This window comes from Pollachius pollachius (genome assembly GCF_949987615.1).
Source record: "Pollachius pollachius genome assembly, chromosome: 12".
Taxonomy (NCBI): domain Eukaryota; kingdom Metazoa; phylum Chordata; class Actinopteri; order Gadiformes; family Gadidae; genus Pollachius; species Pollachius pollachius.
The window spans coordinates 17,178,620-17,194,878 of record NC_136945.1 but is presented as its reverse complement, the minus strand read 5'-3'; the positions used below and the strand labels follow the sequence as shown (position 1 = coordinate 17,194,878).

The 16,259-nt window shown below is 46.0% G+C and overlaps 1 protein-coding gene across 3 annotated transcripts in view; it reads right to left on the bottom strand.

The window, feature by feature from the left end:
- Positions 1 to 20: 20 nt before the first annotated feature.
- Positions 21 to 16,259, bottom strand: part of rap1gapb (RAP1 GTPase activating protein b) — a 68,738-nt gene continuing 52,499 nt past the window's right edge. For all 3 annotated transcript variants that reach the window (XM_079748070.1, XM_079748071.1, XM_079748072.1), the window contains 10 exons: positions 11,111 to 11,266; positions 10,479 to 10,550; positions 9,495 to 9,581; positions 8,809 to 8,955; positions 6,317 to 6,448; positions 3,604 to 3,713; positions 2,968 to 3,081; positions 2,141 to 2,282; positions 1,604 to 1,709; positions 21 to 883 (listed from right to left, as the gene is read on the bottom strand). In XM_079748070.1, the coding sequence (XP_079604196.1) occupies positions 699 to 883; positions 1,604 to 1,709; positions 2,141 to 2,282; positions 2,968 to 3,081; positions 3,604 to 3,713; positions 6,317 to 6,448; positions 8,809 to 8,955; positions 9,495 to 9,581; positions 10,479 to 10,550; positions 11,111 to 11,266 (1,251 nt within the window). In that variant the 3' untranslated portion in view covers positions 21 to 698. The remainder of the gene's footprint in view (positions 884 to 1,603; positions 1,710 to 2,140; positions 2,283 to 2,967; positions 3,082 to 3,603; positions 3,714 to 6,316; positions 6,449 to 8,808; positions 8,956 to 9,494; positions 9,582 to 10,478; positions 10,551 to 11,110; positions 11,267 to 16,259) is intronic.

Sequence of the window (16,259 nt, the reverse complement as noted above, 5' to 3'; positions counted from 1 at the left end):
CCTCTTCTGGGGGGGGGAGTTGGACAAAGTCAGACCACGCAGGGTTCAACCTGGGAGAGAGGTCAGCCTCCAACCGTGTAGGTAATTAATCTTTAAAGATTACACATTAAAGATATAAGATCAACATTGCAACTGAAAGGGAGACTAAGACCTCGGAGAAAGTGCAACATTATAGAGACTGAAATCTTTAAGGAGGTTATACCTTATAGAGTCCTTAAAGAGAAGTCAAACCTATATAGTGTTAAAACTTACCAGGAGGTAAATCATATTGAGAGACAAACTTTGTGGAGGGTTAAATCTGGCTAAGAAAGGTGTGGTGAGAAAATGGCAGTTAAATATGCTGTTAAAATGGCGGGAAAACCCAAACTACGTTCCAATTACTTCCTAGGCAACCTCATTCTCCCAACATGCAGACACACACGCGCACAGACACACACACAAGCTCCGCGTGGCTGACCTGGAAATGGTCATCCATGTGGTGAGCAATGGGAGAGGGGCTAACAGGTCTGGACACAGACACACAGAAGAGGAGCTGGTGGTTAAAGGCAGGCAACAACAACAACAAGAGCAAGAACCAGCAACAAGTGGAACACGAGATGACAGGAGAAACAGCGACACCAGCCAACACCGACAGACCCAACAACAACAACAACAACAACAACAACAACAACAACACTCGCTCCAGAGCAGGAAGTCATTCAGAGGATACTTAACAACGGAAGGAGCTCACAACAAAGCCCAATACCCAGAGCAAGGCGAGTGTCTATCGGGGGGGGTCTTACCGATGGGGTCTTGGGTTCCTGGGCGGGGGGGTGCTCCGTCTTGGCCTGGGCTTCTGTCCCTTTTTGCTCTGCCTCCTTGGCAAGATCGGGCCGCACGGACCCTACGAGGGAGGGGAAATGGGGGGGACGGACGGACGGACAGATGGAGCTGCTGTCAACACCAGGGTGAACACCAAGGCGGGGGGGATACAGAGGGGCTCAGGGCTGAAGGGCTGCTGAAGGACAGCATCCCGCCAATGTCCCGCGACTGTCCCGGGAGGACGTTACCTCCAAACTGTTGATCTCACACTAGGGGGAGGGAATGTCCCCCCTAAGGACTCCGCTAGAAACGTGTGTGTGTCGGAGGGACGGGGACGTCCAGGGTCACGGTGGGTACTGGCACTGTTTAGGATCCTTATATAACCCGAACCCCCCCAGCAAGGGTTATTATAGCTATTAATAATATGACAACCGCCAGCGATGAACCCTGCACTGTTCCGCCAGAGCAGTCTCCCAATCTATTCTTATCTGGGAACTATCCCGATAGGCAAGGTCTTAAGAAGGTACGTCTTACCTTCCGTCTGGATAAATGTCTACACGCGTCAACCAATGTGTACAAAATAATTACATTACAAATTCTACATGAATGTTAGGGTTGTAACAAAAACCAAAAAGGCTAAACGTAAGGACAAACCAGGAGGCCCATATCATGTGACATGTAACACGACCCTCTCTCTCCAGGTCTCCATTCATCGCAGTTCTGTTGCATGTTACATGAGGCCGGCAGTCCTGTCGGGGGTCCGGTCGGACGGGAGCAGGTGGGGCTCAGGTCCTGGGCTCACCTGGTGACCCTCCCCCAGGGCCGGGGTTGCAGAAGCCGTCCTCGGTCCAGGAGCTGTACATGAAGGAGTCTCTCTTGTGGGGCGTCCCTGCCGAGGACAGGCTCTCCTGTGGGGGGGGGGGGGGGGGGGGGGGGGGGGGGGGGGCTCAGGTTCAGGTTCTCATGTTGACCTGAGCCTGTTTGTAAAGCCCCGGCTGAAGGGACTAACGTGTAGCTCCTCTGACGGCCTGTAGGCGGCGCCCACTGGTCTGATGCCAAAAGACCCGCCTCCATTGTGAGTTAATGGGAACAATACGATTTAATCCTTGAAATAAAAAGCAGATAATTGTTTTCACTCGGTTAGGATATCAGCAGATACTTGCTGACTACTTGTTGACGTTCATTTCATTTAAGAGTTATTAAGTTTTGTATATTAATGAGTTTTGGACTACTGCCAGGCAGCCATTCAATTCCCAAATTGTCGTGCCAGATATGGATCTTTTCCCCTACTGGTTGCACTAAACTCCAGCGACTCCTCTCTCGCTCCTCCCGTTCTCACCAGTCCCGTGTCGTAGTCGTCCCCGACCTCCGGTTCTCCGTCGTGTTCCTCCACCACGCTGGCGAAGCTGCTGGCGTTGGAGGAGGAGCGGGACATGTCCTGGGCCTCTGGGATGGAAGGAGCCCTGCAGCACAGAGCAGAGCTACACCCTGGGTAAGTCTGCCCACAGAGAAACTGACCGGGGTCAGTCAGTCAGTCAGTCAGTCAGTCAGTCAGTCAGTCAGTCAGTCAGTCAGTCAGTCAGTCAGTCAGTCAGTCAGTCAGTCAGTCAGTCAGTCAGTCAGTCAGTCAGTCAGTCAGTCAGTCAGTCAGTCAGTCAGTCAGTCAGTCCGGCGGTCAGTACATGAAGAGCAAACAAGCATGCATATGATGCTTGTTTGCTCACTTATATACATTAACTTCTTTCCATGCTTGTTCTTTTATTTTGGATTCTGATTTTTCCCAGAAATAGGGAAATGTGTTTGTTTACATCCAAATGATTGAGTAAAGCTGCAAATAAAGGGCTCCTATTTTACCACCAAGTTTTAGTGGGATTAGCCATAGCAAGCTGCTTCAAATTCGGCCTTTTCCTGTGCCTTAGTGACATCACAAGTGAGACTGTCCACCTATATGTATTGATAGATAAGCCTACCAGTTACTACAGTCCACTGGGTAGGCTGGTAGACTGATCCATCCAGTATACATCTGTGTGGATACACCCTCTTGTGACGTCACCAAGTCACAGGGCAGGATGGATTCATGAGAGCCAACTGATTTTCCACTCAGTCATTGACTACTATCTATTACACTATTCGCTGCAAAGAACATTAAATGCCTGCACTAGCCACCTGTTCCTGGCTGTGGTTGTCTCTGGAGAGCTGTGATTGGAGGAGAAGTCTTTGGCATCCTGGAACATATGGCTACCATCTGGGGTCCTCTGTGTGTTGGGGGAAACGTCCCGACTGGAGGGGCAGAGGGAAGGATGGATTGATGAAATGGTTCAGCTCATATGTTCAACATTAGTAGTACATTTCGTCAATGTCAGGCGCAAACTGTGTGTCCTTACTACTATTCAGAGTTCAACAGAGTTTGCCTGTTTGAGGTTGTTCATAACAGACACTAGGCTCCCACGTTGTGTACTTGCGTGCGCCGAAATGTGTATCGCTGTTATGGTAAATGTGTAGTTATTAATATTTTACCAAAATCAAGCTAAAATGGAGTTAGGTTTTTGAACAGACACCTATTCGGCCGTACACATACTTTACATTTCTCTCATCCATCGCAAAGACCAAAGTTCTGTGTTTCTAGTGTTGATAAGATGTGTGGCAGGTGTGCTTTGTGAAAAAGAAAGTTGGCAATGTATGTCTTAAAGAAGTCATAGAGACTGCTACTCTTTGATTCCCCAGACCGCCAGTATGGTCCTTTTGATTTCCGGCAGAACCCAGATGCAACCAGTTGTGAAGCTGGGCCTGCTCCTGACCCACCTCCTCTCCTGCACCTCCTGGATGTTCTCGATGCCGATGGCGCTGCTGCGGCGCGAGCTGAAGGGTCCCGACTTCTTCCTGGTGGGGCTCTTCCCTGGAATGATCAGGGACTAGAGGTGGGGGTCGGGCAGACGCACAGTCAGTCCCTGGAAGTTGCCACGGCCCCCCCACTTCCCCGACAAGCACAGTGTGACCAGGAGTGAATGGCAGGTGACCGGTGGTGTGCAACGAAATGAATAATTCATGTGTCCTGAAGTCTTGACATTGTGAATCATGGGTAAACAAAATGAAATGTATTCCTGTTCCTCTTATAACGTCCTGGAGCGACACTAGGCTTGGCAGGGCTGTAATCTACATCAGGACAGGTTTCTGATACATACGGTGCATTATACTCGGACGAACTCTGACACATACTGGGAATCGTGATGCTGACAGTGTGTCCCCATGCCGTGGAATGTAGTCATGAATACATGAGTGTGCCTTGTTATTTTGTAAGTGAATGTTTACATCCCAGATTTTAACAGTAACAAAACAACACAATCTATGGCTTTTTTCCCCGTTAAGTCTAAAGATATTTCGCCCATCTTTTGGCATCGTAACACGCCACGGATAAATCGGAGAAGGACAAACACCAGGGAACACACAGGGCCTGCTGGAGCGTGGAACAACGTGACGTGTGTGATGTGTGAACGACAAGGGTGGGGACAGACCGACGAGGGGGTCGACGGCGTAGCAAAACGTAAAGTAAGAGTTATACGGGAACCTCTTCTATGGTGCCTATCCCTATGGCACTGCCGCGACGTCCGTATCTACCGGGGCTTTTGCCGGGGACAAGCAATGACTGAGCCACAGACGATAGAGGAGGCAGAAACAGAGAGAGAGAGAGAGAGGGAGAGGAAGAGAGGAAGAGAGGGAGAGAGAGAGAGAGAGAGGGAGAGGAATTAAGGTTGAAAGAGCAGCGTTCACCAAAACCAGAAAAAGAGGCACAAAGAATCAAGAGCATCTCATGCAAACATCAGCAGGTCAGGAGCAGCCGAGGGAGGGCTGTCTGCAGCACAGCGAGGGCAGATGAGAGCGGCTAAGAAGAAGGGGTCTGGCTGCGGGCCTCCAGACAGAGGAGAGAACACTGAAGAACACAGAACAAAGGAGTCAAAAGGAGAAAGGAGGAGACGGAACAGTTCAAGGTCCAGCAGGGGAGGGAAGGAAGGACATAAAGAAAGGCAGGGGGCATGTCGGCTGTTCTCGGGTCCTCGACATAGCCAGTGGAAAATGCTGAGAAGAGAAACCCACACAGGATAGAGAGAGAGCAAGAGAGAGAGAGATAGAGACAGAGGGAGAGGGAGAGGGAGAGGGAGAGAGATAGAGGGAGAGGGAGAGGGAGAGAGAGAGAGATAGAGAGAGAGCAAGAGAGAGAGATAGAGACAGAGGGAGAGGGAGAGGGAGAGAGATAGAGAGAGAGGGAGAGGGAGAGAGAGAGAGATAGAGAGAGAGAGAGCAAGAGAGAAAGATAGAGACAGAGGGAGAGGGAGAGGGAGAGAGAGAGAGAGAGATAGAGGGAGAGAGAGAGAGAGAGAGAGAGATAGAGGGAGAGAGAGAGAGAGAGAGAGAGAGAGAGAGAGACAGAGGGAGAGGGAGAGTGAGAGGGAGAGCGAGCGCGCGAGAGAGAGAAAGACATAGGGAGAGAGGGAGTGAGGGAGGGAGGATGGGAGGGAGAGAGGGGCGGGAGTAGCATACACAAGTCAAGCCCAATTTCGCCCTTAGTTGCACAATATCGATTTTTGCACTTTCAGAGTTTGGGTTAAACTAGATCCATCTGGAGTGAAAAGCCTGAGAGACCTGGAGGTGAATAAATGATAGCATAATACCCTTCATTATTCCTCGGAGACGTAACTGTTATTGGCAATAAAAATGCCAACAGAAGAAAAAAGACCTTTCGATGGATCCTGTTTGACCCCATCTCTAAAAGGAACCCAGAGAAGGTGGCCGGAACATGCACAGATTCAAGGACGGATGCCCTGAGCAGGTATGCCAGTGCTACATCAACAACAACAACAACAAAGGAACCACTGTGAATAAGCAGGTAGTGGAGGGAGGGGCGTAGGGAGGTGCGTGGTGGGGGGGAGGGGGGGAGGGTCATCTCCATCCATCAGCTAACCTCAGGAGGATAGGGGCACTAACCAGCGAGACGGGGCCGGGGGAGTCACAGGACGTCCACTTAGGACTCACCCCACAAAGGAGACACAGCTTGTGAATTCAAACACACACACACATCCTGTTGCTCTAAACCTCTGTTTTCAACAGGGTAGCTCTTCCAACCGACGAAGGACAAAACAACAAACGAGTGGATTGAGTGAGTGAGGCTGATGCGCTCAGGCGAAACAGAAATAGCACAAATAACAGAGTGTGTTAGACAGGCCTCTTAAATGTGAAGCCGTTGGAAAAAATGTTAAGATGAGATGAGAGTGTACACAGTAGCTGGATGAAAAAAGTGTTAATGTCGGTAGGAGGTAGAAGTTGAAAATGTTATGAATAAAAGTCTGCCTTTGGGAAATTACGGGACGACTTTAGCATCCCTTATACACTACTATGTTAACATTAAGGGTTACGTGTGTTCTTTTGTGTATATATTATATGTGTATATATGTGTGTGTGTGTGTGTGTGTGTGTGTGTGTGTTGGGTGGGCCTCTGGCGAACCAAAGGGCTTCTACTTACTATCCCTGGGGCTTTGGGGCTCTCAGCGGGATTGTGGGTAAAGCTGCCGCTGTGACTAGTGGAGACAGTGTGTGACCGCTTGCTAGTGAGCCCCATGGCGTCCATAGACTGGCTCCTGCTGCGAATCACCCGCTAGGAGAGACCAGGACACACGTCAGTAGGCTTCCACACGCTACGTCGCTACACCGTCGGTAGGCTTTCAAAAGCTACACAGTCGGTAGGCTTTCACAAGCTACACAGTCGGTAGGCTTTCACAAGCTACACAGTCGGTAGGCTTTCAAACGCTACAACATCACCGGGGTCAACACACTAACACCGTCAGTAGGCTTCCACACGCTACGTCACTACACCGTCAGTAGGCTTTCGGAAGCCACACAGTCGGTCGGCTTTCACCCGCTACACCATCAGTAGGCTTTCAAAAGCTACTCCGTCGGTAGGCTTTTAGACACTACCGTCGGTAGGCTTTCGCATGCTACATCGTCAGTAGGCTTTCAAACGCTACAACATCAGCAGGGTCAACAAGCTACACCGACAGTAGGAGGTCACATCCTACTCCATCAGTAGGCTTTTAGATGTTAAACACTACACCGTCAGCAGGGTCAACACACCACACCGCCAGTCGGTTTACAGAATATACACATTCCGTAGGCTTTCAACACACCACAGTCGGTAGGCTTTCAAATGTTACACTGTCAGTAGGCTTTCACACAATAAACCATTCAGCGTCAGTAGGCTATCACATGCTACCCTGTCAGCCGGCTGTCTATGTAAACAGTAAACAGTGTGTGTCTTGGATGATAACAAGATGTATCCTATTTCTCAAAGAAATGAACCAGACAAACCAAATGAGGTTTTAATAACTATGGAGTCCTCCATTCAGACTGAACAAACACTGTAATTAAAAGACAGAACCAAGTTTGTCTGGTTAAGGTTGTTCATGTCAGACACTAAGCTTTTTATTTTTTTTACCTACATGCGTATCTCTGTTATGGTAAGTGTGTGAATTAGTTGTTTGTGTATGTGTCTGATATACCAACTTTGAACACATGGGGGCAGTAGCAGTCAAGAGAGGGGGAAGGGAGGGCAGAGGGAGAGCAAGAGAGAGAGGGAGAGAGGGAGAGCGAGAGAGTTGGGGGATTGAGAGAGAATGTAGAAAGCATACAGCGAGATGACGAACTTAGTATGGAAGCAAGGTACAGAGAGAGCACAAGAGAGACAGAGATTGGGAAAATAGATCAAAGAAAAACTATTCGAAATACGGAGTCGGGGTCAGAGACACAGACAGAGAAAGAGTGTTTGGACAAAAGGCAGTGTAAAAAAAATGATGTTTTTCAACAAGAAGCCATGAAGAGTTTCTAAGTATTAGCCCAGGGATAGAGCTAGAAAGGATGAGTAGTGATCCCTGTAATACCTGGCAAGAAAGATTTACAATGAGAGAGCGAGAGAGAGTGAGAGTGAAAGAAAAAGCGAGAGCAGGAGCGAGAGTGAAAGCGAGAGAGAGAGAGAGAGAGAGAGAACTGAATCTGAGAACAGTGAGAAAGTGGCGAAAGAGCGAGAGCGGAACAGCCAGAATGAGATGAATGTATAACGAGAGAGAGAGAGAGAGAGAGAAAGAGAGAGTGAGGAGAGGCGCGGAGAGAAGCAACCACCAAAGATGGACCATGAATAAGGAAACAGCACAATGTGGAACTGACAGAGTTGAGATGAGGAGACGAGAAAAGGGGAAGACGAGGAGAGGAGGAGACAAGGAGACACGCAGGGGGGGGTGAGGAGTCCGCCAGCAGCATCATCAGGCCTTAATGAGGGGTCATTAAGCCGTCCATCAGATACACACACACCACCACCACCACCAACACCACCGCCACCACCGCCACAACCACCACCTCTCCGGTCCAGGCTGCGCTCCAACAAGCTAATAGACCGCGATGACGAGACCACCACCACCCACCATCACCACCACCATCCCCACACCACCACCAACGGAGACAGGCAACCCACGTGCACTACGGCGCCCACGCCCATGTGCACGTCATGGACCGCACCCCCCGCTATGATGCCACACAGACACACACTCCACCGGGGAGATAGACGGAGGAGGCCTGTGAAATATGGCACAGCAGGCCTGGCTCCCTCTGAGATTCACTAGGTTTGCTACACTTTTCACAGTTTGCCGTGTGTGTGAACACGGCGAATCTCATGGGGGAGAGAGATAGAGAGAGAGAGGGTGAGATAGAGTGCAGGAGAGAGAGAAAGTATTTTCACACTGCAGTGCATAACAAAATAATATACCAAAATAATGTTTTCATCTCTCTCTCTCTCTCTCTCTCTCTCTCTCTCTCTCTCTCTCTCTCTCTCTCTCTCTCTCTCTCTCTCTCTCTCTCTCTCTCTCTCTCTCTCTCTCTCTCTCTCTCTCTCTCTCTCTCTCGTACGTGGGTATAAGCAGTGAGCATGCGGGGGTCTTGGCGGGGGGGGTACGTCAGCGTTGTGTTTACCTTAAAGGACTCGAAGAAGCCCCCCCCTCCTCCCGCTGGAGCCCCGTTCTCCAGCTTCTCGTCGTCGCCCCCCAGTCCCATCATGGCCTGGCTGTTCAGGTGCAGCTCCTCGTACAGGGTCTCCAGCAGGGCAGAGCGCGTCCGCTCCTTCACACACACACACACACACACACACACACACACACACACACACACACACACACACACACACACATAGACATACACACACACACACACACGAAGACATGCACGCGCACACACACACACACACACACACACGTAGACATTCACGCACACACACACACGTAGACATGTACGCACACACACACACGTAGACATGCACGCACACACACACATTTAGACATGCACGCACACACACACACACACACACACACACGTAGACATGCATGCACACACACACGAAGACACGCATATGTAGACATACACACACACACGCACGCACGCACACACACACATAGACATGCACGCACACACACACACACACACACACACGCACGCACACAGGCATGCACACGGCAATACACACACAACCGTGTATCCAAAACTGCATATGAGCTTACACACATAAACAAGCTACCAACACCACTCATCCTTTCCCACAGTGTGCTGCGGAGGGTGATAAATGTTTGTCGCTTACAGTGTCGCAGCCTGCCACAGCCTCTCACCTCGAGCTTGGCAAACTTCTCCGCCTTGTAGCACGCATACTCCGCATTAATGAGCTTGGTGAAGAGGAACCCATGGAACTCCGGGCCCTGAGAGACAATCATGTGTTAGAGCATTTTTTAAGTGTAGCGTAGCGTAGCATAGTCTAGTGTCGTATGGTATAGAATAGTATAGTATAGTAGTATCGTATACCATAGTATAGTTTTGCAGAGCAAAACACAAAGAAACACACTAAATATGTTTACATATATTTCCTATGTTTACATGACATATATATGTATATAATGTTATGAAATATATGTTTTGTAAGCAAAGGAAATAACCCATTTATAAATGTGCTTAATTAAACATCCATCTTTGTGTATTTTCCAAATTGTGTTCCGTGTTGAATAGCAAGTGTTTTAATGAGATTCATCTGCAAAAGAATATTCAGTGCGCTGGTTACACTGGTTTCACATCATTACTCAAGCCGTGCCCTCATTATGGTGTGTTGGTTTCTAAGAATAAACTCTAGTTAAAGCACACTCCCCAGTCTAGTGCATCATCCAAACCCCTTGTTAGGTAAGGAGGCCTCTAACATGAGGGAAACACATTAGAATTAGGGAGACACGATTAAGAGTGCATTTAGTTGTGATGCTATTTTTGACAGGTGTTCAAGCCCGGAAAATGAATACAACTCTCAGAAGTAATTTAGCATTCACCCAAAAGGTTCTTTGGATGAATGTCATTGGCAAAAGGTAGGGCTTGCAGGAACCTTGCTCAGGAATGCATACAGGTAGACGGCAGACATTGGGGTTCGAACCAAGAACCTTTCGTGTGGGAGTCAAAGACCCTGACCCATACTATCCTGAGACTGCACCAGGCTTCTTCACTGTTGTACAGAGGGCCACCATTTAATCTAAGAGGAGTCCAGCCAAGGGGAAAGAGGAAGACTTTGTCAACGTTTCAGTGTCAAGCTGGTTCGTCTATGAGGAATGACCTCTGACCTTTTTGAAGATGGCCGGGTCGGGCAGGGCGGGTCCAAAGAACGGCACGTCATCTCGGGCCGTCACCGACACCTGGCAGTAAAGAGACACAGGTTAGCGCACTCTGGTACCGCACTCAATCCATCAATCAAGCTATCAAACCTGATTTATATGGTGTCTTTGTGTGAAACGGCAAAAGGAAGTGACGAACAAGGCAATCAACATAACAGGGAAGAAAAGGAGTTTAAACTGAGAGTGTCCACCCAGATGCACGACAGATATACCTACCAGCCTACCCAGTGGACTGTACCAATTGGTTGGCTATCAATCCTAATAAAAATAATAATTTTGAGTAAATATAATAATAAATTGGACTTGTACACCGCTTTTCTTTAGGTATCTCAGAGACAGTATCTCTTTTAAAAAAACTAGGAGGCTTCAAAGAAAAACATGAGAAAGAAAAATCAACCTTCCTAGGTAGGTGAACATTCCTTGGTAGAGTCAACATAGATGGATGACATATTTTGTGATTTCACCAATACCTTTTAAAGAAGACAAACCCCAGTCAGGCTACCATCTGCTCCGATATCGCCCACAGTGCACTGTGCAGGTGGATCTGTTCTTGTTGTTAATACATTTCCTCCAGGGCTCACCTTATAGGTGACATCTTGGCTGCAGGCGTTCTCCACCTGCACCACCACGTAGGCGTGCAGGAAGTTGGAGGCTATCATGTCCGGAACAAAGGGGGTGTTCTCCTCCTGGAACACCACCGCCACAATGTCATTTCCTATGTGCCTCTTCCTCTGCAACTGGAACGGAAAAACACAGGCTAGGTATCAACCGACATCATTGACCGGCATCATCGACTGAATTCTTCGACTGAATTCATCGCCGACATCATCAACTAAATACATCGACCGACATCATCGACCGACATCATCAACTGACAACAATTTATAACGATATTCCTCAAATGTCCCTATCCTTAAATATTGTCATAAATGATGATTGGTTTCTATTTTTGTATACAATTTTGTAATTTTGCATTCGTATTTGAAAATAAAGGAGGAAGGAAAATGTATAACATTGAACACTAAGGACTTGAATAAAAATAAAAAAGGAAAAGGGAAAGGGTCTATTCACACCTGAATCAAGCCAAGCAGATATTGTTTACTAACAATAACACCTCTCTGACCATGAACATAAGAAACTCGTGAGTGTGGGAGTTTGCTTCCTCCTTTAACATCAAGAGGAACTGCAACCCTCATAAATAGGAACATTAATTGTATCTATACTAAGAAGACACTTGATCCCATGGGCAGGTTTCTGTTTGTGGAGAGGCATATGTACTCTGAATGTTGGTCACTATTGAACATCTATGCTCCTAACTTCAACGACCCAGGACTTATTCAGAATAGTTTCCTCCATGCAGCACAAGCATCTGGTATGCTGCTAATGGAGGCAATTTCCATTTTTTTCTGGACACAGTTCTTGATAGATCCTCTAATGAACCACTTTCTCTTACCAAGGGATCAAAGTTAACAAATTATTTCATGAAGGACTACAACTTGACAGATGTTTGATGGTGGTGATGGCCAGGAGACAGGGACTATTCTTTCATTCACACCCTCATGGTATTATTATCCAACAATCAGTGTCATAGAGGTTTGGACCTGCGATATCTTCCTCTGTTATTGAGCGATCACTCCCCCTGGATTCTAAACCTTTTGCTCCTGAAGCAACCAGACTTTCTCTCCTTAATTAGTAGAGTTTTCTTATACTAACAAAAAGACACTCCGGACAGCTTATTTTTCTTGGATTCATTCTCTCAGGCCTATTCACAAACCAGGGAAAGCCCCACTGAAGGCTGCCTCCTATTGGCCAATCTCCCTTGGATTCGCTCAAGGCCTGTTCAACATTATTTTCTACACGAAAGGATTGAAAGATAAATATTGCGCTGAAATTCAAACGCTTGAAAATCATATCAGATGAAACCAAGTAAAGACGATAGAACATTAGTAAACAAAAAAGATGAATATAATAACTTGGATAAATACCAAACAGAGAAATTCATCACAAGGTCTAAACAAAGATACTATGAGCGAGGATAAACAGCTAGTAAAGTGTTGGCATGGCAGTTGAAAACAGAAGAAAGCACAAGGACAGTTAATGGAATTGAAGTCACCGATGGCAGAATCTCAAACAACCCCACGGTAATGATTTATGCTTTTAAAACATATTATTGTTTATTGTATACTGCTCAGCCAAGTGGTGACAGGTCAGCAGTTGATAATTTCTTTCCCCCACTTAATCTACCATGTTTATCTTACGAGGACGGAAACACCCTTCTTCAATATCTGAATTAACTGAAGCTGTTAAATTGTTAACCTCGAATAAATCTCCCGGAGAAGATGGTTTCCCTCTTGACTTTTATAAAGAATTTCAAGATCTCTTAATTCCCCCCTTAATGGAAATCCTCAAATTAGCCAGGGAAGAAAAACGATTTCCTGGATCATTCTCTCAGGCCTATTCACAAACCAGGGAAAGCCCCACTGAAGGGTGCCTCCTATTGGCCAAACTCCCTTGTGAATACAGATTATAAACTAGCAGCTAAAATGATCTCCAGGATGTTGGAGAAATATCTTCCCAGTTTTGTAAATTCTGAACCAAACTGGGTTTATAATTAACAGACTCTCCACTAATAACCTCAGTCGATTTTTTTATATTATCCATTTTGCGAGGAAATGACCAACCCAGCATTGCACTCTGCCTCAGTTCCCTCCAAAGCCTTTAGACCGACCAGAATATACTTATCTCTTTAGGGTTCTCCAAAAATGTGGTTTTGATTGTCAATTTGTAGAATAATAAAATATTTGTATGTATCCCGCAAAACTAGGATCGCGGTTAATGGGATTACTTCAGACTATTTCCCCATCTTTAAAGGCAACAGACAGGGATGCCCACTAAATCCAGCCCTCTTTACACTCGCCCTCGAACCTTGTGCTGAGGCCATCAAATAGACCTTAATATATGCCGCTGTGAAACCAAACTTCTCATACACAAAATATCACTTTTTGCCGACAACATTCTTCTTTTTTCAACCAATGTTAAATGCTCTCACGTGCATTTGCTAGATATGTTGAACTTGTACAGCTCAATTTCTGGTCATAAGATTAACCTTGATAAGAGTGAATTACTACCTCTGCTTGTATTTATCTTTGACACCACTCAACACAATTTTCCCTGTAAAATGGTCAACAGGCTTAAGTACCTGGGTGTATTGGTGCAAAATGATCTGAATAACTTATGAAGGCTTAACCTTAAGTCTGTTGCAGTGGATGGAAAGTGAATCAGAACTATTATGCATAACCCTTTCATTGATCACTTGTTTTGGCGATATTGTCACCCAAAACCCCCCTGTGGGAAAATTTGTATCCCTATCTTGTTCCAGAATAGACACTTTGAGTCTCGACCTCAAAAGGGTATCACTTGCATCACACATTGTTTTATGGATGGGATTTGTATGTCCGTCAAGCACTTAAAGCAGAAATATCAACTACGTGAGAAGACTTTATAATATCTACAGTTAAGAAGTAATATAAGGGTTAATCGTCAAGGACAGGGGGAACCTACATGAGATGTCACCCATTGCAGTTATTTTTCACGATAGTCAACTGTTTAAAACCACCAATTAGGTTTATGAAGCCCTGTTAGTCTTTCTGTTAACCGGACAGATCTAGGCATAGGTGGGAGAGGGACTTAGGAGAGGGACTTAGGTATAGAGATACACCCAAAACTGGGGCTGGATTAAGGTAGCAAGGGTGTAACATGTACTATGAACTCAAGATATAGATTGATTTAGGTTAACTTTAGCACCAGATTTATTTCACCCCCTCCAAGCTACATGGTTCAGCCCCAGTTTCTCCCCCGTTGTTTTAGATGTGATCTGGAAGACAGAACTTTCCTTCACTGTATATATCCTCTTGGCAGTATAGTTAACTACAAGGTTTCAGGCGGGGGTCTGTGATGCTATATCCACAATTCACAGAGTTACTAATCCAAGGGACCCTGAGATATGCCTTTTGGGCGAATGCACAAATTCTAATCTTTGTTATTTCATCACATAGTTATTTTTTCAAGCTAAAAGAAATCTCAGTGGCCAATGCCAAAACATGTATTGCAATGAAGTGGAAGTTAGATCTCCCATTACCAGTTGGATTGTGGCTGTCAGAAGTAAATAACTGCATTCCTCTGGAAAGAATTACCCACTCACTAAGGAATACGATTCAACTTGTTTTTATAAAGATATGGCAACCTTTTATCGACTCCATGATGAATCTTCAATTCTACATGATCCAATGATCGTCTGCCTGGTATCTCTGCTCTCACCACACTAGTGTTATAAAATAACATTGTTCTTCTTCAATTCTACTGTGGTAAAGGCTAACCTATCTCTCCATTTAGAGACGTCTAATGTACTGCAAACGTTTTCTGTATTGTCAATGTGTGGCTGTATGTTTGTATACTATTTGAAAAACAAAAAGGAAACGAGAAAAAGAAGGAAAGAAGGAAACAATCCAATTACAGGCTTCAAAAGCGATTAGGAGACAGGGCTTGGAGAATAGATAATAGTGTCCCACATAAATGGCAGAGAAGCATCCTTTACTGTTGTTTCATCTCCTAAACACCCTGAGACCTTACTCACTTCGAAGGAGGTTATAGGATGCAGGATTCATTGGGGAGATTCAGACAACAGATGCACAGTGATAAATACGAAATATGCCAGAGAAAGACGATGCACTTTCGTTTTTTTGCAGTTTGGACCAAGCCCAGGAGGAATATACGTAGTCATAACAGAAACACAAGTTCTGTTTGGCTGCTTGATGCGCAATCGCTTTATAGCCATAGATGCCGGTATAACTCGATAGCCATATATTAGTGGATTACTTTATAGCTACTCATGTCCGGCGGGCCATGATGCTTGTTAGAAGAATCGTCTTCTGTAAAACCCGGCAAGCTTCCAAAGATATTGTCCCTTAAGGCATGGATATCAGAAAATATAACAGAATTAAAGCATCATTGAAAATGAAACGTCAAATGTAACGAGCTATTCAGCAAAAGGGGGACACGTACTTTCAACGCACATTCTCTTCATCAACACAAAGTGGCCTTGGACTGAACATGCTCTCTGCATTTCAAACAAGCAACAAGCAAGGATCATAAACAAAGCCCAAGGGATGCCAAAGCTGAAGCTTTAATATAAGTATATTAAGCTAGTGGTAGCAATGGTAAGGTTTTAAAAGATTTATAGAAAAGCACTGTGTGTGAAAGCAGTGTGAGGGAGGTCACACGGGGAGAGGTGTTACTGTGTCGGGTTGGTTGACAGCAGGTATTCACGAGCAGCGCGGGGTTGCCCGGTTTCACTATGTGCTACTTTACCCCCACCGCGACCTGCAGATGGACCGCTAATTACACAGCCATCATGCACGGTCGGGGGTCTTCCCATGGAGCACCGCACCTGCCATGACTGGGACTCACTCCGGAGACACGGTGGGGCTGTGGTTATGGGTGATGATGAATCTTTTCTAACATATTGTAATGTTATTGTACATTGTACACCTCATTTTGCATCACTAATTTGCCTCGCTGTTCTGCATGTCATATTCAATATGATATCATAACGTTCGACATCATCCCAATAATATTGCAACAGCAGATTCAAATCATATTCATATTCATCCTTGTGTAATAACAGTAATCCCATAACGTAAGGCCACAAGAGTATTTCTGAATTTCATCTTT